Source organism: Trichoderma atroviride, chromosome 6, assembly GCF_020647795.1.
Source record: "Trichoderma atroviride chromosome 6, complete sequence".
NCBI lineage: Eukaryota > Fungi > Ascomycota > Sordariomycetes > Hypocreales > Hypocreaceae > Trichoderma > Trichoderma atroviride.
In genome coordinates, this window is record NC_089405.1 from 324,489 (window position 1) to 347,354 (window position 22,866).

Below are 22,866 nucleotides of genomic sequence, written 5' to 3' on the forward strand. Positions count from 1 at the left end.
CGGACGGACCTTGATATTGGTAATGAGGAGGTGTTGCTTTGGTAAGGGAGGTGTTGTCTTGGTATTCGAATACAGGATGCAGAGTTGTCATCTAACACTGTACTGTTACATGTTGGATGCGTAATCATTGAATATTTGACTACCTCTGGTGTGCCTGAAACGTGGGGGCGGCTTGGCGTTGTCGTACATCTTGATCTAGCCATCGAGTAGTTTAAGCTGTGTTCCAAGGCATATCAATCGCCGGTACAAACAAGGTGAAGTAGCTAAATGTGGATGAAGCGGGCGCCAAGATGGGGGTTCATCTCCAGCTCTGTCGACATGGATGATATCATATCAAGAGCGGGGAGCATGTAAGGGACTGTAGGGGACTGTAAGGAGTACATATAGATGCAAAGGTATATATATACCAGCTCGTGTAAGCATTCCAGGGAATATCTCGACTCCTCATCTCTCTCAACACCCCCAAAGAACCTCGAGCTGCTCTCCTTGCATAAGGGATTAACATTCTTCACAATGACAGTCAAACGAACACTTGACATCACGGTATGCTTGACATCAACACAGTCGATGCAAAAGCAATCCAACAACCGGCTAACTCCATGCTACCAGACTTACAAAGGCAACATCATCAACGGCGAGTTCGTCCCCACGGCAGAGACCCGACGCACAATAGATCCCGCCACCGAAGAGCCCCTATTCGCCGCCCCCCTCGCAACAAGAGACGATCTCGACAACGCCGTCCAGCACGCCCGCAATGCCTTCAAGACGTGGTCCAAATCACCCTTTGCCGAGCGCTCCAAGCTCATGCTCGCCTACGCAGACGCGATAGAGGCCCACCGCGAAGAGCTCGAGAGACTCGACACCATAGAGTCGGGCAAACCCCTCCTCGTCTCCAAGCGGGAGTTTGACAACGTGCTGGAATGGCTCCGCGCGTTTGCCACCATGGAGCTCAAGGACGACGTCTTTGACCAAGATGACGAGCGCATCATCTACGGCACGTACAACCCCGTGGGCGTCGTCGCCGCCATCGTGCCCTGGAACTGGCCCGCCCTCCTCGGCCTGGGCAAGGTCGGGCCCGCGCTGATGACGGGGAACGCCGTCATCATGAAGCCCTCGCCCTACACGCCCTACACGGACCTCAAGCTGGGCGAGCTGGCCATGTCCATCTACCCCCCGGGCGTCTTCCAGGTCCTCAGCGGCGACGACGCCCTCGGCCCCTGGATCACCGAGCACCCGGGCATCGACGTCGTCACCTTCACCGGCTCGGTCCGCACCGGCAAGCTCGTCGCCGCAAGCTGTGCCAAGACGCTGAAGAAGTGCATCCTCGAGCTGGGCGGCAACGACGCCCTCATTGTCTGCCAGGACGTGGACATTGCCAAGTGCCTGCCCAAGATTGCCACGCTGTCGTTTATCAACGCCGGGCAGATTTGCATGCTGGCCAAGCGCCTCTATGTGCACGAGGCCATATACGACCAGTTCAAGGAGGCCCTGGTGCAGTTTACCAAGGAGCATGTCAAGAACGGCGGCGGATTGGAGCCTGGCGTCATGGTAGGGCCGGTCCAGAATAAGATGCAGTGAGTTGCTCTCGAATAACATCATGATAATCGGCTCCAGGTCTGCTGACTTTTAAAAGATACGAACTCCTCAAAGGCGTCTATCAAGACGTCAAAGACTCGGGCTACCAGGTCGCCCTCGGCGGCAGCATCCCAAACTCCAACAAGGGCTACTTCGCCGAGCCCACCATCGTCGACAACCCGCCCGACACGGCGCGCATCGTCGTCGAAGAGCCCTTTGGCCCCATCATCCCGCTGCAGAAGTGGTCCTCGGACGAGGAAGTGGTCGAGCGCGCAAACAGCCTCAGGCTCGGCCTGGGAGCGTCGGTCTGGGCAAAGGACCTGGTGCGAGCCGAGAGGATGGGCCGCCAGCTCACGGCGGGCAGCGTCTGGATAAACTCGCACTTTGACGTGGCGCCGAATATCCCGTTTGGAGGCACAAAGGAGAGCGGGATTGGGCGGGAATGGGGGTTGGAAGGGTTCAAGGAGTTTACGGATCGGACGAGCTTGTGGGTGTGGAAGAAGATTTTTGATTAGACCATGTTGAGTGCCGAGTGCTATAAAGGGGAAGTTGGCAGTATTACCAAATGTAATGGGCTGTGATGGCATCAGGTTCATAGAGTTGTGTGGCAATGAGCAAATTGATGATTACGATACAGAGACAATCAACAACAAGTTTGAAATGTTTTGAAATACCGAGTTAATTCCATCGATATAGATGCCATCAGCAAATTTGCTATATTGCATCTCATTAACAACTGGACCGAGTTGGACCGAAGCAGGCAAAACGGATCAAACAGCGGGTTTCGCCTGTTGCCCGAGTTGGCAATTGTCCCAATTCGGCAACAGGAGGTGCTAAAGCGCGAGTCTTATGGCATCGACGGCCTTGCATACATGCATTTGTTTAGAATCTCCAGCGTCAGATAGAACACAGCTGCTCCTTCACCGTCTACATCACACGCTCCTCATTTGAGAGCGCCATCATCAAAAAGCCACTGGACCTGGAAAAAACAGGTCCAAGTCCCCTCCAAATCGTGCGCCCCAACGCCTTTGGAATCAAGCCAATCCCGTAGTGCCCTGCCTTAGTCCTTGACAAATCCAAGCCCCTCCCCGCTGACTGATGCACAGGTTGCAGTTTTTAGTGGGCTGCGCTCGAGCCAAGGTTCGTCATTCTCACAGGCTGTGGGAAATCTCACAGGTGCCCGCCATCACATCATCTGCGCCGAAGCCGAACTCGTCCAAGGCTCGATTACATACTGTTGCTACACTTATATATATCTCACAACTCCAACACTACACCAATTTCATACTCTTGCCTTGCAGCATCCAAATCCACAAACACCCATGAACTTTATCCGATCCTTCTTCACATCCGCAGCAAGACTCAGTCCCGAAGCAAAAATGGCAAACGTCAAGGAAGTCGAGCGCATCATCAACAACAACAACGTCGGTATGTTTTTTGCCCTCCCCAGCCGGTATACCTCACCGATGGATCTAAACTAACAATATCCAACACAATAGTGGTCTTCTCCAAGACGTGGTGCCCCTACTGCAAGGCCGCCAAGGCCGCCCTCAACGAGAGCAAGGCCAACTACGAAGTCGTCGAGCTGGACAACCGAAGTATGTTGCTTTGTAACCCTCAAAACCAGCCCAATCAGAAGTCTAACATTTTTATTCGCAGACGACGGCGACGACCTCCAGGACGCCCTCCTCGAAATCTCCGGCCAGCGCTCCGTCCCCAACATCTTCTTCGCCAAGCAGCACGTCGGCGGAAACTCGGACCTGCAGGAGCTCGTCAAGAACGGCACCCTCAAGAGCCGTCTCGAGGAGGCCGGCGCATTTGCGTAAGCAAGCAGAAATGATGCAAGAAGAAACATGAGAAAGAAAAATGTTTTGAGCTGACGGCATTTACTGTTTGGCATTTGAGTAGAGAAGAGGATAGATCCAAGTTATAATAGATGAAACGAGAATGCGGCCAGCATTCAGTGGAGTTTTTCAGCGATGCTCCAGACTCGAATAGAGTAGAGTATAGAGATGTCATCTTCTCAGTTTTTTTTTTTTTTTTTGTCTCTGGTTACAAATATACAATATTTTATCCGTCACACACACTCCGCTTTGATGAATTGCTTTCTTTCTTTGACAAGTGAATGCGGCAGCGGTAACCATTCCGGCCGCTCATATAATACATAAGATGTTTCCCCCATCTTGTAACAATCAATATTGCATGGCCAATACTGCCGTCTATACAACTTGCGTTGCCACCGTTCCAATCGGCCTCTCTACAAACTCCATGACGCCCTCAATGATGCTCTCCCGTGCCGGCTCTGAAGCGACCTTGCTACCGGCGAGATAATTCAGCCACAGCAATCGCGACAGCCTCTCCTCTCCAAACGTGCCCATGACCTCTCTTTTGGGCTCATTTCCAATGTCAGGGCTGTAGAGTACCGACAACAGACCCTTTTCGTCGCGGCACAGCAGCAGCTCCTGCTTCTTCTGCACGGAGCCTCGGTTGAAGAGCGCCTTAAAGTCCCGCATGGCAACGCCAAAAGCGTCGTCGTTGTACGCCGCGTTGCGCTGCGACCGCGCGGCAATGGCCCGCACGAAGCCGTCGCGCAGGTGCGGGAAGTCGGTGTCCTTGACGGGGATGATGCGGAAGATGCTGCGGCAGCCGGCCTCTCGCAACAGCGTATCCCACGTCTCCTCGCCTTCTGCCACATCCCGGAGAGCCTTGCGCAGGGCATCCTTCTCGGCGGGTATCAGCGTCGTGGCGCTGGGGTTGATCTTCTTGACCAGATACCGCTGCAGCTTCGCAATGTCCTGTGTCGCAACGTAGAATCCCGTCATGTAGACCTGGATGCTGAGAAAGGTCACAGTACGCACGCCCAGCCCGACAAGTGTAAATTCGTCGCCCTCCTTGTCCGATATGCTCGCCGCAACGGAGTTGCTCTCTTTCGAAGTTGGCAGCTTGACGTTGATTGTTCGCGGGAATGCGGGCACCACGCTGTTCCCCGTGGGGACAATGACCCTCCCTTCCTCATCGTGCACGACTATTTTCCGCTTCTCCCCAGCTTCGGTCTTGAACGTCTCGGTGGGGATTGCCGGAGCGTCGCATTTGACTGCAATTTTCTGCTTCTGCTTCTCGCTCTGCTCTGCCAGTGCCTCCTTCAGCTTCCACGCCGTGTAGATGAAGGAGATGAGGCCAGCCGTGGCTCCGGAAGCGAGGAATATCGTGCGGTGGCGCTCGTAGTCCCGGCGCTGGGAATTGAGCTTGTTGAGATCAAAGTCTTGCGATGCGCGGGTCGAGCCTTTGCCGGAGAAGAGGTTGCGGCGGAGGCATTGCTGGCACCGCGGCGAGGACCGCAGCACCGGCCGGAGGGCTGTTGGACGGAGCATGGTGAGCAGTGGACTGTCGAATTGATCGTGTCAACAACTGACTCGATTCATTGGCAAATGAAGCTCTTGAGAAGCAGGCGTAAAGTGGCGTGATGCTGGATCTGAGGGTTTGGAATTGAACCGCCGTGCCCCACGTGATGTGACATCACTCGGGCCATAGTCGAATCCGAGGCTACCCTGCATTATGGGCGAGATTTCGCATTTACTTCTTTTGGCTCTCAAATCTAACGGAGAACGTAAATTTGGAATCCATGTTTCGTTTCCCATAAAAAGATGGGTAATGACCGTATAGCCCTTCCGTTAATGTTGCGATGGTTCAATAGCCTTTCTGCAATACACGATGTAGTTACCCAAACATATGGTTCAAGCACATTGAGAAAGTCTCTTTTCAAGAGCCACTAACATACACCACCTTTACTTTTTACACTTTATACTAATACTAATTTGACTTGCTTCAAAGATTGAGATAAAATTCTTTACGATAGCATGCCTGCATGCCAAGGCAGAAATTGGATATCATCATTCATCTCATGCACAATCATAATCTTGATCGAGGTAACTGTGGCCGAGATGGTACCAGCGTTGAACACCTGTATTAGCCCATTCAAGGCAGTAAATACAAAATACTAAGAGTTGCATGTGATGCTCATTGTTGCTAGTTTACGCAAGGCGACCAACTTAGTTGCAGGGCGATCCAACGGCTTGCATTAGGTACATCTTTATCTGGAGATAAGGATTCGAGATGGTCCTTTGTCAGATAAAGGTTGTTCTATAAAACAAACGCTTGCCTCCACAACAAAATAAGAGCTCATTATCCTGGTAACTGTAATTTTTTTTGACCATCACCATCAACGTAATGGCCAACTCCCTACAGAGACTCATGCAACCAGTACCATCATGCTTTAACAAGGCATTTTCGGACTGTGGCTAGAGCCCATCATTTTCTTTCTATCAATTCTAGTCCACATAGATATGATCCGCATCATCGATTCACCTACACTTTGCCATTTTGGCCATGAAAACCAAGCACTGCATCCGCTGAGATCGAGTTTCGACGGCCCGAGCCGCCGCCTCTTATCGATAACGCGGCCACTTAATTGGCTAGGTCATCTTTGCACGCTGATTGGCCAGCCTCCCTACCGCCAATTGCCTGGCCGCCAAAATTAATCCAAAAGATGCAAGCTGGATACAACTATTTCACTCTGTTTGTCATCCGCCATTCAACTCGCCATCCAGGCTTTGAGTTCTGCGCCACTCTTTTTTAATTCTTTTGCAAGGCAGAGTCATCCTTTCCGCCTGGCTTCTAGTTAGGAGCCATAGATTGGTTGCCGTTGCCGTTGCCGTTGCATTCATTCCTTTCTCTTTCTTTTCGTTTCCTTCTCTTTTTGTCCTTCTCCGCATTTTCAGTCAGTCGTTTTGCAATGTCCAACTTGCTCCCTGGACTTCATATGAGCAGAAAAATACCGGGCAATGCACCGATAGAAACAGTCGTGAGTTTTTATTCCGGTTATTATCAAAACACATGCGACGCCCTTCTAACTGGCTCCTTGGCAGCATTTTCGATTCGGCACTCGTCACATCACAGCCATCGGCCAGGCCGCCGACAACTACCATCCAAATGTCCGCCGCCTAAGAATCCAACCATCATTGCTCGACCGAGTTGTCAAAGCCATTCTCTACCTGTTCCCCAAATTCGCGCAAGCCTACATGCGAAGATGGTACCCCGAATGGTATCTGCCTCCGGCCATCGTCCTCAAGTCCCAGAAACCAGACTGGGAAGAAGAGTTTGACAACGAGCTGGCATCGTACCGAAGCCTACAATCACTTCAAGGAACCGTCATTCCGCGCCACTTCGGGGTCGTCCAGTTCGAAGGGGTGCGAAGCCACCTCATGGCAGACGTTGGAGGCGTGTGCATCCCATACACGATTGAGACGGCCGAAGAAGCATACACCATTGTTCGCAAGCTGATACACGAGTCGCTCTCTGCGCTTGCCTCGAGGGGCTTTGTGCAAGACGATGTGAAGCTCGACAACTTCCACGTTGTGGGAAGCAGAGTTGTCGTGGTGGATTTGGAGCGTGTGGAGAGGACCAGAAACCCGGATGAGCTGGCCAAGTTTGTTGATTCCAGCGTGCAGCTTCTGATGAAGCAATACCGAAACTACCTGGAGAATTTGAGAGTTAGATACCCTTGATGCCTGTTATACGGCGAGTGCATAGAACGGCATTGTTTTTTTTTTCTCATACAGAAGGCATATTGACGACATATCATGATATACTATATACATACATATACACGCCCGCAGAATGACGACTTTTCTTGCGGCTGCATTTTTATTTAGAACGACGTTTTGTTTCTTCAATTTGAGATTGTCAAAATTCATTTAGTACTAGATAGCTATCTCTGGAGCAAACCATTTTGAGATGATGATAGAGATTTTAATCATGACATATTATCTGGCAAATCAGACGTTGCACCGTTTTGTGAAAGGGTAAATATGAAGAAGCTCGGGCATCAATAATCGACCTGTATTACGACAGCTAGTACTCCGTAGTAGTTGCTCTACTGCACCGGAACTGCTGATGCTGGCTGCCATAGGACTCGTACTACGTCCCTCAACTCGAAATGCGTCAAGAGGCTGATTTACTAGCGATACAACATGACGTTTGGAAATTATGTGCATTTACAAAATGGCTTAAATAAAGCAGGTTCACAATGCATGCTACAAAATTGCAAAGGAGCTTGTGTTATGGAAATGGGGCTACAAAGGCACCGCGCCTGAAAAGGTGGTTAACCCCAGCAGTGAAGAGAGAGGCGAGCGTCGGGGAAGAAAAAAAATGCTGTGCAGAAAGGGCTTTTATAGGTAAGGTTGTCATCACTGAAAATGCAGCCAATGAAATTCAAGGCTTTCTTACGTGCTCTTGAATAGAAGCAAGCCTTGGGGAGCTTTAAAAATGCTGTGAAGATCCGCTGGGCAGGGATTATTGTGGCTTCCTATTGGTTGATCTTTGAGGTAAGCATCCTTGAATAGCGAATAGACGTGAGTCTCTGGGAGATTAAAAATGCTATGAAGGCGGGAGCCGCTCTTTTTGAGGGAGGCAGCCAAAATCGTGCACGTAGCCTTGAAAAGAAGTGAGGCTCGGGTGGATTTAAAAATGCTGTGAAGGAGGACCGAAGGCATGATCACTACGGGGATGCCGACAGTGGTACATGCAGGCGGCCAATTACAATGCTGTAGACCTGAACGTTCTAGGCTTCCTATTGAACGAGAGTGAGCCTTGGGGGTGTTTTAAAATGCTGTGAAGCGGTCGGCCAGACCCTCATATATATATATACTCATTAAAAATGCCCGAGCCTTGGGAAAGCTGTGAAACGCCAAACTTGGATTATCGCCATCTGGCTTAGTCTCCACACTGTGAGCACCGCAATGTCGTTTGCAAGTGCAGCTATGTTCGTAGAAGTGACAATGTCGCCTATATTATTCTCATAGATTGATTCTGGGCTATGATCTACGAGTTTGGCTACCATAATCATATACTGTGCTCATGATATTGTTGCATGTTAATAAAGTACGTATGTTCATCAATGGACATTACATTGCAATCTATGATAGCACAAGTGGTACACCCGGCTCCGACGGGCGTCAAGGCGCGATTTTGTTAGCAATGGGAAAGTAAAAGTTGGGCCTATATGTATTTATGAAATACTACTTAAATTACATCCAAGTTCAAAAATTCAGCAATGCCATATTGAAAAGGAACTAATTCCATGCAGATTCGGTGTAGAGAAGTGGTTGACATGTTGAATCCTTTAGCCTTGAATGGAAGTGACCATCGGGGCGTGTTAAAAATGCTGTGAAAAGATCCGGGAAGTCGGAACAACCCCGTCAGTTTAGCTACTGCATGCATACGTGGGCAGAGCTGCTCGCTCAACCTTTGGGAAAGACTGAGCCTTGGGAGGGCTTAAAATTGTTGTGTAATTGCCTCATTTTGAGGCCTTTTACATCGACGAATGGAGGTGGTTCCGGGAGGTTGGTTATAGATGGTGGTAAGCGTCCTGGTGCTGGAATAAATCGCCAGAGGGGCTTATATGCTGCAAATGAACCAGTCTGCCGGTAGTGATTTGTTATAAATCTTAGTAGATCACTGCTACATGAAGATAGTTGCCATCATAAACTATAGATTTTGTGTAGTATTGCGTCTAGCCTGCGTGACATCGTTTGCAAGCGTCAAGGCACAAAACGTATCAACAAGTGCTAGCAAGGATTTGTAAAGTCTGTCAAGACAAAGATGCCGTCTATGTTATGTTATGTCTTATTTCATTCAAATATTGAATATCATTGGTAAAGTTGAACGTTAGTGAACCGCGAGTGTTCATCTACGGAAATAAGCAACGGTCCATAGCAACTACCGCTCAACTCAAAAACAACCTCTTCAAGCACCTCAAATTTAGCATTGAACTTTTGTCAAAGAGCTTTGTTTCTCCAAAATTTAAAAACAAGTGATATTCATCACACCTTCCCGACGGGTATTTATTCGGCTTCCTCCACAGCACATTCAGCATTAGCACTTGTAATCTGCCGATCACGACCCAGATAGAGTCACATCGGCCCGCCCATTTTATGGAGTTTTTGGCAGCAATGGTCCAACAGCTCTCCTCTCCCCGCATCGTGCCTGTTGCTCCGCCGCTCCAATGACCTCATTTGCACTGGGCTTATGGAGCTTTACAGATTCCCCCCGGAGAAACTGGAGACGACGGCATTGGTGCGCAACAGCAAGGCCCGCGCGTTGTTGTTAGCTAGACGCTGTTTTTTTTTTCTTGGTGGAGAAAACAAGCATGAAAGTAGGCATTTTAAGAAGCTTGGGCGAGAGGCTAAGCTAAATATATGTAGATGCTAAAGAAGAATGCGGTTGGACCTTCTGTCTCCTCGGCTGCCCCCCCGGCCCTTACATGGAGATGCCTGCCTCCGTCTGAGCATTTGGATTGGATTGGGGATTAGTATTCCTTACAGCGTGGAAAGAGTGGGATGGTGCGAACAAGAGGTCCATATCGTGCCATTGATCCCGGGGGAAGGAAGGAATGCTGCAGATCTCAGTCGATGGCTTCTCGGGGGGGTATAAAGACGGCCATGGCTGGCTCTCTCAGACACTCTCCAGCCTTTGCTGGTGCTTCCTCGGGCATAATATTTAGTCCTGGGCTCGGTGGGATTTCACAATGTTTGAGTCTCCCTCTCCAAGGCGGCTGGTGGCTGCTCTCACCGTAGCTGCCAGCTTGGTGGCCTCGGCTGGTGCAGCAAGTCGTAAGTAAAGCACCATCACAGCAACAACAGCTAGAAGCAGTAAACTTCACTTCTTTGTACGTCAGAATACTGACATTGCTTGCAATTCTTAGCCATCTCGGTCTCGGGCAGATCCTTTGCTCTCAACGGCGACAACGTCTCGTACCGCTTCCACGTCGACGACGACTCCAACGACCTCATTGGTGATCACTATGGCGGCCCAGCCACCGAAGACGGCGTCTTCCCGCCCATCATTGGCCCCATCCAAGGCTGGGTAGATCTCATCGGCCGGCAGCGTCGTGAATTCCCCGACCTGGGCCGAGGAGATTTCCGCACTCCGGCAGTGCACATCAAACAGTCGGCAGGCTACACAGTCAGCGAGTTCCAGTACAAATCACACAGCATTGTCAAGGGCAAGCCCGCGCTGCAGGGCCTGCCGTCGACGTTTGGCGATGCCGGCGATGTGTCGACGCTGGTTGTGCACATGTACGACAACTATAGCTCGGTGGCGGCGGATCTGACATACTCCATCTTCCCCAAGTACGATGCTATTGTACGCAGCGTCAACATCACCAACAATGGCAAGGGTAACATCACTATCGAGAAGCTTGCCAGTCTGAGTGTCGATCTGCCATATGAGGAATTTGACATGCTGGAGCTGAAGGGCGACTGGGCTCGTGAGGGAATGCGGGTGCGCCGCAAGGTGGACTATGGTCTCCAGGGGTAAGAAGGTATCTGACTCGTGATGAATCTTCGCGTTGGCTAACATTGGTGTTTTACTCTGTAGATTTGGAAGCACGACTGGATACTCGTCTCATTTGCACAACCCCTTCTTCTCGCTCATCACGCCCACGACGACCGAATCACAAGGCGAAGCGTGGGGCTTCTCTCTGGTGTATACAGGCTCATTCTCCGTAGAGGTTGAAAAGGGCTCTCAGGGGCTTACACGCGCTGCCATTGGCGTCAACCCCTTTCAGCTCTCTTGGCCACTTGGACCGGGCGAGACTTTTACCACCCCCGAGGCTGTTTCTGTCTTCTCAAACACTGGAGTTGGCGGAATGTCGAGAAAGTTCCACAGTCTCTATCGTCAGCACCTCATCAAGAGCAAGTTTGCGACCCAAATGCACCCCGTCCTACTCAACAGCTGGGAGGGCCTTGGATTCGATTACAACGACACTACCATTTTGCATCTGGCGCAAGAGTCTGCTGACCTCGGCGTCAAGCTGTTTGTCTTGGACGATGGCTGGTTTGGTAACAAGTATCCCCGCGTAACTGACAACGCTGGCCTCGGAGACTGGGTTGCCAATCCTAAGAGATTCCCCCAAGGGATGCCAGATTTCGTCAGCAATGTCACCAAGTTAAAGGTGGCCAACTCGTCAGACCACCTCGAGTTTGGTCTCTGGTTTGAGCCAGAAATGGTCAACCCGAATTCGAGCCTGTACCACGAGCACCCCGACTGGGCAATCCACGCTGGGTCGTATCCGCGGACACTGACAAGAAACCAGCTGGTCTTGAACGTGGCCCTCCCTGAAGTACAAGACTTTATCATCGAGTCGCTGTCCAACATCCTCGGCAACGCCAGCATCTCATACGTCAAGTGGGACAACAACCGCGGCATCCACGAAACCCCCTATCCAGGCCTCGACTACGCGTACATGCTAGGCCTTTACCGTGTCTTTGAGACGCTGTCATCCAAATTCCCCAACGTGCGCTGGGAAGGCTGTGCCTCTGGCGGAGGTCGTTTTGACCCTGGTGTCTTGCAGTACTTTCCGCACATCTGGACATCTGACGACACAGACGCAGTTGAGCGCATCGCCATACAGTTTGGCACCTCGCTGGTCTACCCACCGTCGGCCATGGGCGCTCACGTCTCTGCGGTGCCCAACGGCCAGACTGGACGCACCACGCCCATTGCTTTCCGCGCCCACGTCGCCATGATGGGAGGATCCTTTGGCTTTGAGCTCAACCCGGCCAACATGCCCGAAGACGACAAGGCCCAGATCCCCAGCATCATTGCCCTGGCCGAAAAGGTGAATCCCATTGTCGTCAAGGGCAACCAGTGGCGACTGAGCCTGCCGGAAGACTCCAACTGGCCGGCGGCGCTGTTTATCTCGGACGACGGCAGCGAGGCGGTGCTGTTCTATTTCCAGATCAAGGCGAATATCAACAATGCCTGGCCGGTGCTGCGGCTGCAGGGACTGGATGCGTCTGCGTCGTACAAGATTGATGGCAACCAGACGTTTTCGGGGGCGACGCTGATGAATATCGGGCTGCAGTACCAGTTTAATGGCGACTATGACAGCAAGGTGGTGTTTTTGGAGAAGCAGAAGTAGTGCGATGCTTGACCTGCCAAGAGGAATTAATACATGTAGTTGGTAGCGTTAGTAATATCATTTACCTTTATTGTTACTTGATATTGTAAAAGTTGAATATTCTCGGTGACAAGTGATGGTTATCTGTATTCCCAAAAGAATAAACATTGAAGCTAAGATTAGTCAAACCTGATTTGAGAAAATACAATCTTGAATGCAACGACATGCATCTGATAGCTAGACATCCGTGCCTGGTGATGATTTGATTCTCTAGTGAAGCGCATCTGCAATCATTCCTACGAGGTTGAGAGCCTATGGTGCTTTTTTTTAGCATGTGGCGGTACTGCAACTGGGCAGCAAAGCATGTGATGCAGCGCTGGTGCGTGTAGAGGGTACATGCCACAGTCTATTTTGGCCACGCTGCGCGAATCTCAACTCCATCCCATGTCTCAAATCGCTTAACAGTACTATTAAATGTCGCAAATACCACTCAGTGACGGGCAAGCCGTCGACAAACGTCGTGATCATGTGCATGTGCCGGTACCGTCGCCCTGTGATGCAGCTGCACGGCCATCACAAATCAGAGGCGTCACGTGCGCGCGGCGGCTACGGCCGAACCAGTGACATTGATTCAGCGTCAATCTGCCGTCACGGCAGGCAAAACAAGGTAGCGAGTACCTGGGCCAAGCGCGGGGACGGGGGCCGCTAGCGGGCAGAGGACGCTATTTCCTGCCAGGTATCGGGGGTGGAGGTACTTGCAGTACTTGCACAGGCGGCAGCGATAGGGCGCCCGGGAGGTACCGCCCACTGCTGCTGTACACCGAGAGGAAGGATGGGATGGAGCCCAACGCTGGGCAAAGCAGGTTGCCGGCGGTGCCTTGATTATGGAGGGATGTTTGGGCGAATGAGGGGCAAGAAGGACATGAAGAGGCTCTGCATTTTGATTGTAGCGAGCCGTGAGCCCTGTTTGGTGCTACATTGGCCCAGGTTCCGTCTCATCTTTTGCCTTATTAATCCGTCTCCCAGGTGTTTGCTTCACTGCTTGCGGACCCAAAACGTCAGTGCACCACAGCGCCCTCGACCGCTGCAGCAGCGCTAGCGCCCCTGGCGCACCACTTACAGCGCCTTTGTAGCGCCCCAAGGCCCCAATCTCCAGCCCCCACGCGGACCGTCTTGATCTCCGCTTGGGCTGGACGTGAGTCTTCTGCCGCCTTCGACTGCTGACCCAGCCATCACCAGCCTCAACTGGCAGACCAACCAAGACTCTCCAAGCCCGGCCAGCAGCAGCAGCGGCCACCCAGACGTGCAGCTGCGCTCCGCCCTTCCAGCGCCCTTTTGCTTCTTTTTCTGCGGTCCGGCACGTTTCGTGACTTGATTTGATTCGACCCCCCCCTGGAGCGCCGTCAACGCAGCAGCGTCCTTGCGGCAGACACTCTCTCGCTCAGCCCGAGCTGAGCTGGACGACGCACCAAACACAACGCCCCGGCCGACGTCATCCAGCGCTTCCCAGACGCTCTCCCTCGCCGTGTGCTGGGCTCCTCGCTACGGCCGGTGAGACATTCGGACGCACAGCCTGAAGTCGGTGTGTCTGGGCTCTGTCCCTTTGGTGCTCGCACAGCAAAGCCTAAATACGGCCTTGAGCCTTGCGACGACCAGACAACCCCCCCCTTTAGCCAGGGCTCCTCCTTCACCCGTTCTGCTTCGCCCTCACCATCGCGACGGCCCCTTTCGTTCTTCTGCTTCGGTTTCGTCCATCGCCAGCACCCGCCCGAGACCGCGGCCGATCGACTCTGCGGACGCAACTCGTTCCTCTTCCTCTCGACATCGTCATCACAGGCAGCACGGCAGACCCTCCCTTGCCGCGGTTGCATGTACCCGACGTGTTGTGAATCCTCTTTTCCCGCACAATCCGAACCTCGACTCGGCAGGCACGCGGCTGTTTGCTGCTGAGCCCGTCAAGAGATAGAAACCAGCCATGGCTACCTTGGAACCCGGTGCCGGCTCGGGCAGAGAGGACTCTCGCTCCTCGTCGTCCACAAACTCGCCCGCCCCGGCCGACAATGAAGAGTCCGACTTCTTCCTGGTGACCAACGACTCCCAGTCCTCCCTTGGCGTGCCCAACTTCCAGGACATGCAGGTCGACGACACCTGCTGGCCACCCATCAACAGGCTGCCCAACGAGATCCTCATCGGCGTCTTCTCCAAGCTGGGCTCGACCTCGGACCTGTACCACTGCATGCTCGTCTCCAAGCGATGGGCCAGAAACGCCGTCGACCTGCTATGGCACCGGCCCGCGTGCTCCAACTGGGGGAACCACCGCAGCATCTGCCAGACGCTGGGCCTGGAGCAGCCCTACTTCCATTACCGCGACTTCATCAAGCGGCTTAACCTCGCCGCCCTCGCTGATAAGGTCAACGATGGCAGCGTCATGCCTCTCGCCGTCTGCTCCAGGGTCGAGCGCCTGACGCTGACCAACTGTCGAAACCTGACCGACACGGGCTTGATTGCTCTGGTCGAGAACAGCTCGTCCTTGCTGGCCCTGGACATATCCAACGACAAGCACATTACTGAGGAATCCATCAAGGCCATCGCCAGCCACTGCAAGCGTCTTCAGGGCCTCAACATCTCGGGCTGCGACAACATCTCCAACGACAGCCTGCTTACGCTGGCACAGAACTGCAAGTATATCAAGAGGGTGCGTTTTTTTTTTCCCCCCATAGACACATGCATCAAATCGTTCCACTTCCCGCTTAAATCCTCTCCATGCCGTTCATTATACCTTGCATGGCATACTAATTCTTTCCCTGTAGCTTAAACTAAACGAATGCATCCAAATCCGCGACAATGCCGTGCTTGCCTTTGCCGACAACTGCAGAAATATCCTTGAAATCGATCTTCACCAGTGCGTCCAGATCGGAAACGGCCCCATCACGGCCCTCATGTCCAAGGGACACAGCCTTCGCGAGCTGAGACTCGCCAACTGCGAACTGATTGGCGACGACGCCTTTCTCTCCCTACCGCCGACTCAGCTCTACGAGCACCTGCGGATTCTCGACCTGACCTCGTGCAGCCGCCTCACTGACGCAGCGGTTGCCAAAATTATCGATGCGGCGCCTCGGCTGCGAAACCTGTTGCTCTCCAAGTGCCGGAACATCACAGACGCTGCCATCCACTCCATCTCCAAGCTGGGCAAGAACCTTCACTACGTCCATCTGGGCCACTGCAGCCTCATCACCGATGATGGAGTCAAGCGTCTGGTAACCCACTGCAACCGCATCCGCTACATCGACCTGGGCTGCTGCACGCTCCTCACCGATGCGTCGGTCAAGTGCCTGGCCGGCCTCCCCAAGCTGAAGCGCATAGGCCTGGTAAAATGTAGCATTATTACAGACGCCTCTGTCCTTGCGCTTGCCGAGGCAGCTCATCGCCCTCGGGTCAGGAGGGATGCCAATGGAATGTTTGCTGGCGGCGAATATTTCTCTCCAAGCTTGGAGCGGGTGCATCTCAGCTACTGTATTAACTTGACTCTCACTGTACGTTTGTTTTCCCCCTCCCTCTCTCGACCTTCCAAGCAGGTTTTGTATTGTTAAGCTAACGCAAGAGATGTAGAGCATCATAAGACTCCTCAACTCGTGCCCACGTCTCACCCATCTCAGCTTGACTGGCGTGGCAGCCTTCCAACGAGACGAGTTCCAGCCGTTTTGCAGAACAGCACCACCAGGTTAGCTTCCTCTTGCCCTATTCGCACTGCCAAACAACAGTGTGCTGACTTTGATCCAGAGTTTACACAGCACCAGCGGGACGTCTTCTGTGTCTTTTCCGGCAACATGGTATCCAAGTTCCGCGACTTCTTAAACACTTCACCGCAGTACGAAGCTCTCCGAGAGAGCCTCTATCCGAGATATGCTAGCCACATCAGAGCATTCACTGCGCGTCGAGGTGGTGTATACCCTACTACTGTGCCGACTCCGGATGGCGAGAACTTTGATGACGAAATGAATTTCGAGGACAACGACTTCGAGGGCCTAGATACCAGTGAAATGGTTGTAGATACCCAGCAGAACCTGCCTTTCCACGTGCAACATCCTGGATCCTTTCCAGCCATGCAACCAACGGTGCCCCCGATGCCCGGCGTGCCCCATACGTTAGAACCACCAACCGCCACCTCGTCGACGAGTTTCCTCGCCAGCATGCTTACCCGCCCGTTCCCGCCAAGTCGAAGGGCAGAAATGGAGCTACTACTCGCAGAAAACGATGATTTTGCACCGCCCCGGACATTTGGGTTTGGCAACCCTGCAAACGGCATGGCATCTGGTTCTCAAAGTGCCAATGCCCAGCACGCCAGCGTTGCAGGCCTATCACAACCCTCAGTCTCTCAGCAGAGCAACTTACCCGCTGTAGGCCCCTCAGCAGGTGCCAGTACCGTCACCATGCACCAGCCAACGAGGCCGCCACCAGATGAACAGCAAGGCGGGGCAAATTGATTTTCTCTTGGAGTATCTACTGAAACAGTTTTGCGATTCGCCATGGCCTTGAAATCATTGGTTTATAGGTACAGCAGATAGAAGGGGATGAGAACATGGTGGCATTGGTACCCCCACAAACCAAGGGAGCACTTGCACCGCTCTGAACCCCTGAGATTTGAAGCTTCTCTATTCGCAACATACCCCCTTTTTTTTCAACAATGCATGGGAATAGTATTCTACTTTACAGCGCAGCCACGGAGTTTCTTAGTGTTTGGCGTGCATGATGATAGCATGGGTTACGTGGTGCAAAATCGGTCTTGGTTCGGAATTTCATTTTATTATCAAGCTGTGATGCGCGCTTTCAGACAGGAAGCTCCATCACAAACAAATACACACGCATGGCGCCACTTCAAGTCAGCTACAAGAGCTGCTGTAAGGCCAAGTTGTTGCGATTTGATGAGCTATCCTGCTGGAAATAGCGGGCATCGCGGCAATATTGGCTCTGACGCAAGAGGCAAATGGAGGATCTTTTATTTCATGTTTTAAGAGGATTATTATTTTGGGAAGGGTAACACTGATACTGACTCGGCTACGTCGTGTGTATGATGAAGAGAGAGAAGGAAGAAGATTTGTGTAGACTAAACTAACGACGAAGGCTGTTGTGAGTGTCGGGAATGAGAATTTACGTTGTCATGCTCCGTTTTCACTTGTCTGCCTCTCTCTCTCTCTCTCTCTCTTTCATCACTGTATCATGGAATTGGATGGATAAGGATGAATTTGGAATGATGGGATTATAAGGTACATGCATAGGAATGAAATGAAATCTGTGAAATAACGGATTCGATGGATAGTGAGAGAATGACTGGACCATATTTAGACGGGAGTGATATACACGTAGTAATGCCAATTTGATTTTGATTTCGTCTGGTTTACGGGCTGTGGTGCGTTTGAGTGTGTGTTTGAATGAGAAGTGAGTTTTACATGAGTTGGTTAATGGATGCTAAGGTTATAGGATATACAAGACTGCGATATACAATTCTTCCATCACATTGAGCTTCGCATTGAGCTTCTGGAGTGAGAGATGTTCTTCCTTTAGTCGATTGAGTTGATCTTCTGTAGCGAGAGACAAATTGTATATGTAAGTTTAATTGCAAATATACATGTCTAATTGCACATAACTAAATAGCTATAAAGTGTTGTAAAATGGTATCGATATCATGATTTTCATCCTCTGCCATATCCGTCTGTAAAAAAATAAATAATTATATACTCCATCCCATAAAACCCTATTAAATACGCAGTGTGCATAAAACCGTTCCTTTTTTTCAACTTCAAACCATCCCCACGGGCATCTTCTCCGCAGAATGCTTCTCCGCCGTGCTCGAGCTACTGCTCATCACAGCCGGCGTGTCCGCCAGGGGCGTCTCGCCGTCCAGGACGTGCCGCCGCATCTCGACGTAGTCGTAGGCGAACTCGCCGAGCTGGCAGTCGTCGACGCCGACGTCCTCGTCCTCGACGGTGACGCGCAGGGACAGGCCGGGAATGAGGTTCATGAGGAAGAGGATGATGCAGGAGAGGGTGAAGGAGTAGCCGAAGATGGCGCAGACGCCGGCGAGCTGGTTGCCGAGCTGGACCCAGTGGCCGTTGACCCAGCCGATGGGGCCGAAGGTGGAGCCGTCGAGGTTGGCGATGGAGGAGCTGGAGAGGACAAGTTAGCAATGGATTTTTCACTCCTTCTTCTTGTACGAATGACTTACGTTCCAAAGATGCCGGTCAAGATGTTGCCGACCATACCGCCGATGCCGTGGACGGCGAAAATGTCGAGGGCATCGTCAACGCCAATGAGGAACTTGAGCTTGGTAGCAAAGTTGCAGCAGATGGCGCCAACGACGCCAATGATGAAGCTGGCCCAAGGAGTAACGTAGCCAGACGCGGGAGTAATCGCCACCAGGCCAGCAATAGCCCCTGAGCAGAACCCAATCGTGCTCCATTTCCTCTCCAGACGGTAATCCAGCAGGATCCAAGTGACGCCACCGACCGAGGCAGCCAAGTTGGTCACGAAGCAGGCCATGATGGCGCGGAGGTTCATGCCCAAAGCCGAGCCGCCGTTGAAGCCGAACCAGCCCACCCAGAGGAAGACGGTGCCGACGACGACGTTTGTGACGCTGTGCGGGCGGTAAGGCAGGCCGCGGTTCTTGTTGTAGCCGGTGCGCTTGCCCAGCATGATGCTGTAGGCGAGGGCGCAGGCGCCCGAGGACATGTGGACGGGGCCGCCGCCGGCGAAGTCGTAGTTGGGCAGCTTGGCGAGCCAGCCGTTGGCGTTCCAGGTCCAGTAAGCGATGGGGTCGTAGACGACGGTGGACCAGACGAACATGAAGACGATGGCGGGGAGCATGCGGCCGCGATCGGCGACGGCACCGATGGCGAGGGCAGGACTGGGTGTTTATGTTAGCTGCTTTTCTCCTTTTCATATCATACATATTCATTGGAGAGAGGCAAAGCCAGATGTCTTGAAAGAGAGAGTAGGGGACATTGAGAGACAACTCACGTAATAGCGGCAAACATGCCTTGGTACAGGCAAAACAAGATGTCAGGCAAGTTGGCCGAGCCATTAGGCTGAGCCAGCGTCTTCAGCAGGCCAAACTGGGTGAGATCGCCGAGAAACGCGTTTCCAGTCCGAGAAAATGTGAGCGAGTATCCCCAAAAGAACCACTGGAAGCTGATGACTCCCACAGAGACCATGGAGAGGAGGAGCAGCGAGAGGGCCGACTTGCGACGGGCGAGGCCGCTGTAGTAGAAGCCCACGCCGGGGATCATGAGAAGCACGAGGGCGGAGCTGATGGCGATCCATGTCATGTGGCCAGTCTATATTCATGACAACTCTGTTAGTAGTTGGTTTGATAGATTGTTGTTGTTCAGGTATCAGAGGATGAGAACGTACGTCGAAGAAGATGTTGAGGTCGCTGACTCCGGTCGAGTGGCCGGAGTCTGCCTTCCCTACTGTGCCGTTATAAGGAACGACTGACGCCATGGCGATGCTTTGTTTGTTCCAGTCCGATCGTCTCAATAGTGTTGTCTACCGTCGTTCTCCTTTGGTGCTTGACCGTTTCTGAATTCGCTGTACTCCCAGTGTCGACCACGACCAGGAGAAAGGACGAGGAAGAATTATGACAGCAAGGGAGGAAAGACAGCTGAGATAAGGGGATGGGATGATTTATGTTTCCCCAAGCCGTACTCTGTAGGCTCAAGGCACATGCCCAATCCATCAGCTCTGCACAGGGTCCTGCGGCCCCCCGACTTATTCCGCATAGGTCTCAGCTCGGATAGATTAAAGTTGTATCACTTTGATGCGTAGCAGCCCATCAAGATCCAACGGCGTCCCATCCCACGCCCTGTAGCATAAAGGGCTGCGAAGCACTAGCTCCCCGATGCCCAATAGTCTCCCACATCAGAAAAGGTACGGCCTGGAATCGGGCTGCGAGTTGCGCCTCTCACACGAGCTTATCGCCCGCGAAATGCATGGCAACTTATTGGTGCGGCATCTCTCAGTAGTGTCCGGGGTTGAAGCCACATAGATAAGTGACACGGCTCCCACAGGTTGTCCATGCTGTCGGTGCCATGTTAGGTCGATGCTTATCTTGGACGCTTATCTCTGTGTATCAAGGGCAGGTTTGGTTGGAGTAGGTGAAAGAGTACTAGCTGATGACGGACCAGTTTCCCCATTCAACTGTCTGTAAGGATGGGGAAGCCCAATGACCCGAGGATGAATCCTTTCCTCCGTGTCCATGTCTCTTTAGGACACACAAGCACTGCTCTCGTATAGTACGCAAAGTATAAGTTGCCGTGAGGAAGAGCGTGTCTTTGCCTCTGAGATACTGCCCGCTCGTCGATCGGTCAGATCGGCTGAAAGGTACGCGTACCAGTGGATGAGTCGTGTCTCATCTTGAGAGTCTATCCCGTTGTACCATGAAGACGGTAGTACGAGTATAGATGCACGAACCTGCAGTGCGATGTCGCATTGCTAAACCACTCCATAAAACATCATGAACTTCAGCATGGAGTACGGCTCCACCCGAATACCAGGTAACGCGGGCTACCGCAAAAGGAGGTGCAGAGCAGCATCTCATGCCAGATCTGAGCCACACCCAAAAGAGAGACATGGAAACGCCCCCATAACAGGCAGCCGATAATGAATGCGCATCTCATCGATCAAGAGCAGATAATCAAAAGGCTTTACGCAAAGCCATTTGTGCTTATCCGCCGTTGTCTTACACACCACATGGTTCTTATCAGTGGCATCAGTCTCCAAGCCTCTGGTGTTGGCAGCCACGGCCTCTATTCCCGGTCTGGCGTAGACGCTCACTTAGACGCATGGCACCCCAGCCAGATAATGCCCACGACGCCGCCATCCGGGGTAGTTGATTGGGCGACGTTCCTTATCTCTTGGAGTGGCGCTTGTGGGGGGCGCACTTCTGGTCCTAGCGCGATGAAGCTGTGCCTGATGGCTCTCAGCTTGATGCCTCGATATCCAAGGCTCCCCGTGTTTTCCGGGTAGGCCAGATGCTGCTCGGCATGGATACGGAGCTGTTGGCCGTTTGAATAAGATGAGTAGCCTTGGCCGTTGTGGATGAGTAGTGAGTTTGTAAATGTATAATTCGCTCACGTAGGTGACAGCTGAGTCGAGTAAAGAATTAACTTTGCTTTCACATGCGTCTGTTTGTCAACCGTCCCCGATTCTCGGACCTGCAGCTGTGGCCCATCCATCCGAACAAGCAATATCAACGGGTTCCAGATTGCATCAAACACAGAACAGCGACGTTGCGGATACACGAAAGACACGGCTTCAAATTGGTATATTCGATCACGCAAGTGCGAAAAGAAAAGTGTCGACTAGATGCAAACGGTCGCTTGGTGACATGAATTTGACCGATTCCCAGCAGCTTGAACTTTGCTGAGATCCGGCTATTCCACCTCTGCTCGAGACTCGCTATGCTGATGTGATAGCACACATGATGAAACAGGGATCCCTTGATCTGTTTCTCAATAAACTCTGGCCAAACTTTTGTCTGGCGGCGTGTCTATCGTGCCGGGTGGTTGCTCTACAACGAGCGCTGCCAAGCCTCTATCTGGCAGACATATCCTCGGGATGCAATCACCGTAGAGAGTCAAGTTCCGTTGTTTGCTGGGCATGGCGTCTATGAACGCCACTCATGGTTCTACGTTCCTGCCGAGCCTCCCTGAACCTCGTTTCTCCATTGCTTCTCCAGTTCTATGAGGCACTTTGCAACATCCCAAGGAGTGTCTTCCTCCAACGTTGTCCGGGTTTCGCGTGAAATCTTCTTGAGTACATAGCGACTCACCGTAGCCGCATCTCGTTCCTCGGGCCGGCCAATGCCAACGGCAATGCGAGCAAAGACCGAGTCCGGATACTTTTTCGGTGAGAGAGATGACCTAACGCTCTTGATGCCGTTGTGGCCCCGAGGGCTGCGGTCCCAGGGAATAAGCTTGACAACCCCCATATCCTTTTCCAATTCGTCGTGAACAATCACCAGACCGAGTGACTCTGCGCCGTACTTCTTGATTGTATCCTGCCACACGCTGGCCACAAAGCTTCCCGACACATTCATATAAGTTGGAGACTGCACGAGAATGTACTTTGGCCCCTGAGACACCAGATATGACTGTCGGCCAAGCGTCACCTCGCGGAACGACGGCTGCTGAAGAGCTTTTGTGAGGCCATTGAGGACGAAATGGCCGGCTGAGTGCAGGCTCTCGTACTTAGGCAGTGGATTCCCCAGGCTGATGACGAGGAACCGAGGGTTGAACATGCTTCTCCCGCACAACCAGAAACTCCAAAAAGCCACT

At 52.3% G+C, this 22,866-nt stretch overlaps 10 protein-coding genes across 10 annotated transcripts; 5 read left to right on the forward strand and 5 right to left on the reverse strand.

The window, feature by feature from the left end:
• Positions 1–387: 387 nt before the first annotated feature.
• On the forward strand, positions 388–1,578 carry TrAtP1_010719 (uncharacterized protein; the record flags this gene model as incomplete). The annotated part of the gene is made up of 1 exon (XM_014092181.2): positions 388–1,578. One exon carries the CDS (start codon positions 388–390, stop codon positions 1,576–1,578), a length of 1,191 nt encoding a protein of 396 aa, XP_013947656.2.
• Positions 1,579–1,595: 17 nt separating this feature from the next.
• TrAtP1_010720 (uncharacterized protein) lies at positions 1,596–2,171 on the reverse strand (the record flags this gene model as incomplete). The annotated part of the gene is made up of 1 exon (XM_066114820.1): positions 1,596–2,171. The coding sequence occupies one exon, from the start codon at positions 2,169–2,171 to the stop codon at positions 1,596–1,598; it is 576 nt and encodes a 191-aa protein (XP_065970917.1).
• A 783-nt stretch (positions 2,172–2,954) lies between these two features.
• On the forward strand, positions 2,955–3,508 carry TrAtP1_010721 (uncharacterized protein; the record flags this gene model as incomplete). The annotated part of the gene is made up of 4 exons (XM_014092182.2): positions 2,955–3,003; positions 3,075–3,173; positions 3,235–3,397; positions 3,484–3,508. The coding sequence occupies 4 exons, from the start codon at positions 2,955–2,957 to the stop codon at positions 3,506–3,508; spliced, it is 336 nt and encodes a 111-aa protein (XP_013947657.2).
• A 286-nt stretch (positions 3,509–3,794) lies between these two features.
• TrAtP1_010722 (uncharacterized protein) lies at positions 3,795–4,946 on the reverse strand (the record flags this gene model as incomplete). The annotated part of the gene is made up of 1 exon (XM_014092183.2): positions 3,795–4,946. One exon carries the CDS (start codon positions 4,944–4,946, stop codon positions 3,795–3,797), a length of 1,152 nt encoding a protein of 383 aa, XP_013947658.1.
• Positions 4,947–6,367: 1,421 nt separating this feature from the next.
• Positions 6,368–7,139, forward strand: TrAtP1_010723 (uncharacterized protein; the record flags this gene model as incomplete). The annotated part of the gene is made up of 2 exons (XM_014092184.1): positions 6,368–6,436; positions 6,501–7,139. The coding sequence occupies 2 exons, from the start codon at positions 6,368–6,370 to the stop codon at positions 7,137–7,139; spliced, it is 708 nt and encodes a 235-aa protein (XP_013947659.1).
• Positions 7,140–10,159: 3,020 nt separating this feature from the next.
• On the forward strand, positions 10,160–12,556 carry TrAtP1_010724 (uncharacterized protein; the record flags this gene model as incomplete). The annotated part of the gene is made up of 3 exons (XM_014092185.1): positions 10,160–10,244; positions 10,337–10,946; positions 11,011–12,556. The coding sequence occupies 3 exons, from the start codon at positions 10,160–10,162 to the stop codon at positions 12,554–12,556; spliced, it is 2,241 nt and encodes a 746-aa protein (XP_013947660.1).
• A 1,007-nt stretch (positions 12,557–13,563) lies between these two features.
• Positions 13,564–17,924, forward strand: TrAtP1_010726 (uncharacterized protein). Its single transcript, XM_014092186.2, has 4 exons — positions 13,564–15,230; positions 15,346–16,068; positions 16,145–16,256; positions 16,316–17,924. The coding sequence occupies exons 1-4, from the start codon at positions 14,511–14,513 to the stop codon at positions 17,017–17,019; spliced, it is 2,259 nt and encodes a 752-aa protein (XP_013947661.2). The 5' UTR covers positions 13,564–14,510; the 3' UTR covers positions 17,020–17,924.
• Positions 13,939–14,406, reverse strand: TrAtP1_010725 (uncharacterized protein; the record flags this gene model as incomplete). The annotated part of the gene is made up of 1 exon (XM_066114821.1): positions 13,939–14,406. One exon carries the CDS (start codon positions 14,404–14,406, stop codon positions 13,939–13,941), a length of 468 nt encoding a protein of 155 aa, XP_065970918.1.
• A 408-nt stretch (positions 17,925–18,332) lies between the features above and the next one.
• TrAtP1_010727 (uncharacterized protein) lies at positions 18,333–20,032 on the reverse strand (the record flags this gene model as incomplete). The annotated part of the gene is made up of 4 exons (XM_014092187.2): positions 18,333–18,699; positions 18,759–19,436; positions 19,550–19,866; positions 19,943–20,032. 4 exons carry the CDS (start codon positions 20,030–20,032, stop codon positions 18,333–18,335), a joined length of 1,452 nt encoding a protein of 483 aa, XP_013947662.1.
• Positions 20,033–22,217: 2,185 nt separating this feature from the next.
• On the reverse strand, positions 22,218–22,829 carry TrAtP1_010728 (uncharacterized protein; the record flags this gene model as incomplete). The annotated part of the gene is made up of 1 exon (XM_014092188.2): positions 22,218–22,829. The coding sequence occupies one exon, from the start codon at positions 22,827–22,829 to the stop codon at positions 22,218–22,220; it is 612 nt and encodes a 203-aa protein (XP_013947663.1).
• Positions 22,830–22,866: the final 37 nt, after the last annotated feature.

What these genes read in the sequence shown, in the direction of transcription:
- TrAtP1_010726 (XM_014092186.2), top strand. Translation starts at nt 14,511, where the DNA reads ATGGCTACCTTGGAACCCGGTGCCGGCTCGGGCAGAGAGGACTCTCGC. An exon ending in GTATTAACTTGACTCTCACT is followed by an intron (nt 16,069 to 16,144) that starts GTACGTTTGTTT and finishes CAAGAGATGTAG; the next exon opens with AGCATCATAAGACTCCTCAA. An exon ending in TTGCAGAACAGCACCACCAG is followed by an intron (nt 16,257 to 16,315) that starts GTTAGCTTCCTC and finishes ACTTTGATCCAG; the next exon opens with AGTTTACACAGCACCAGCGG.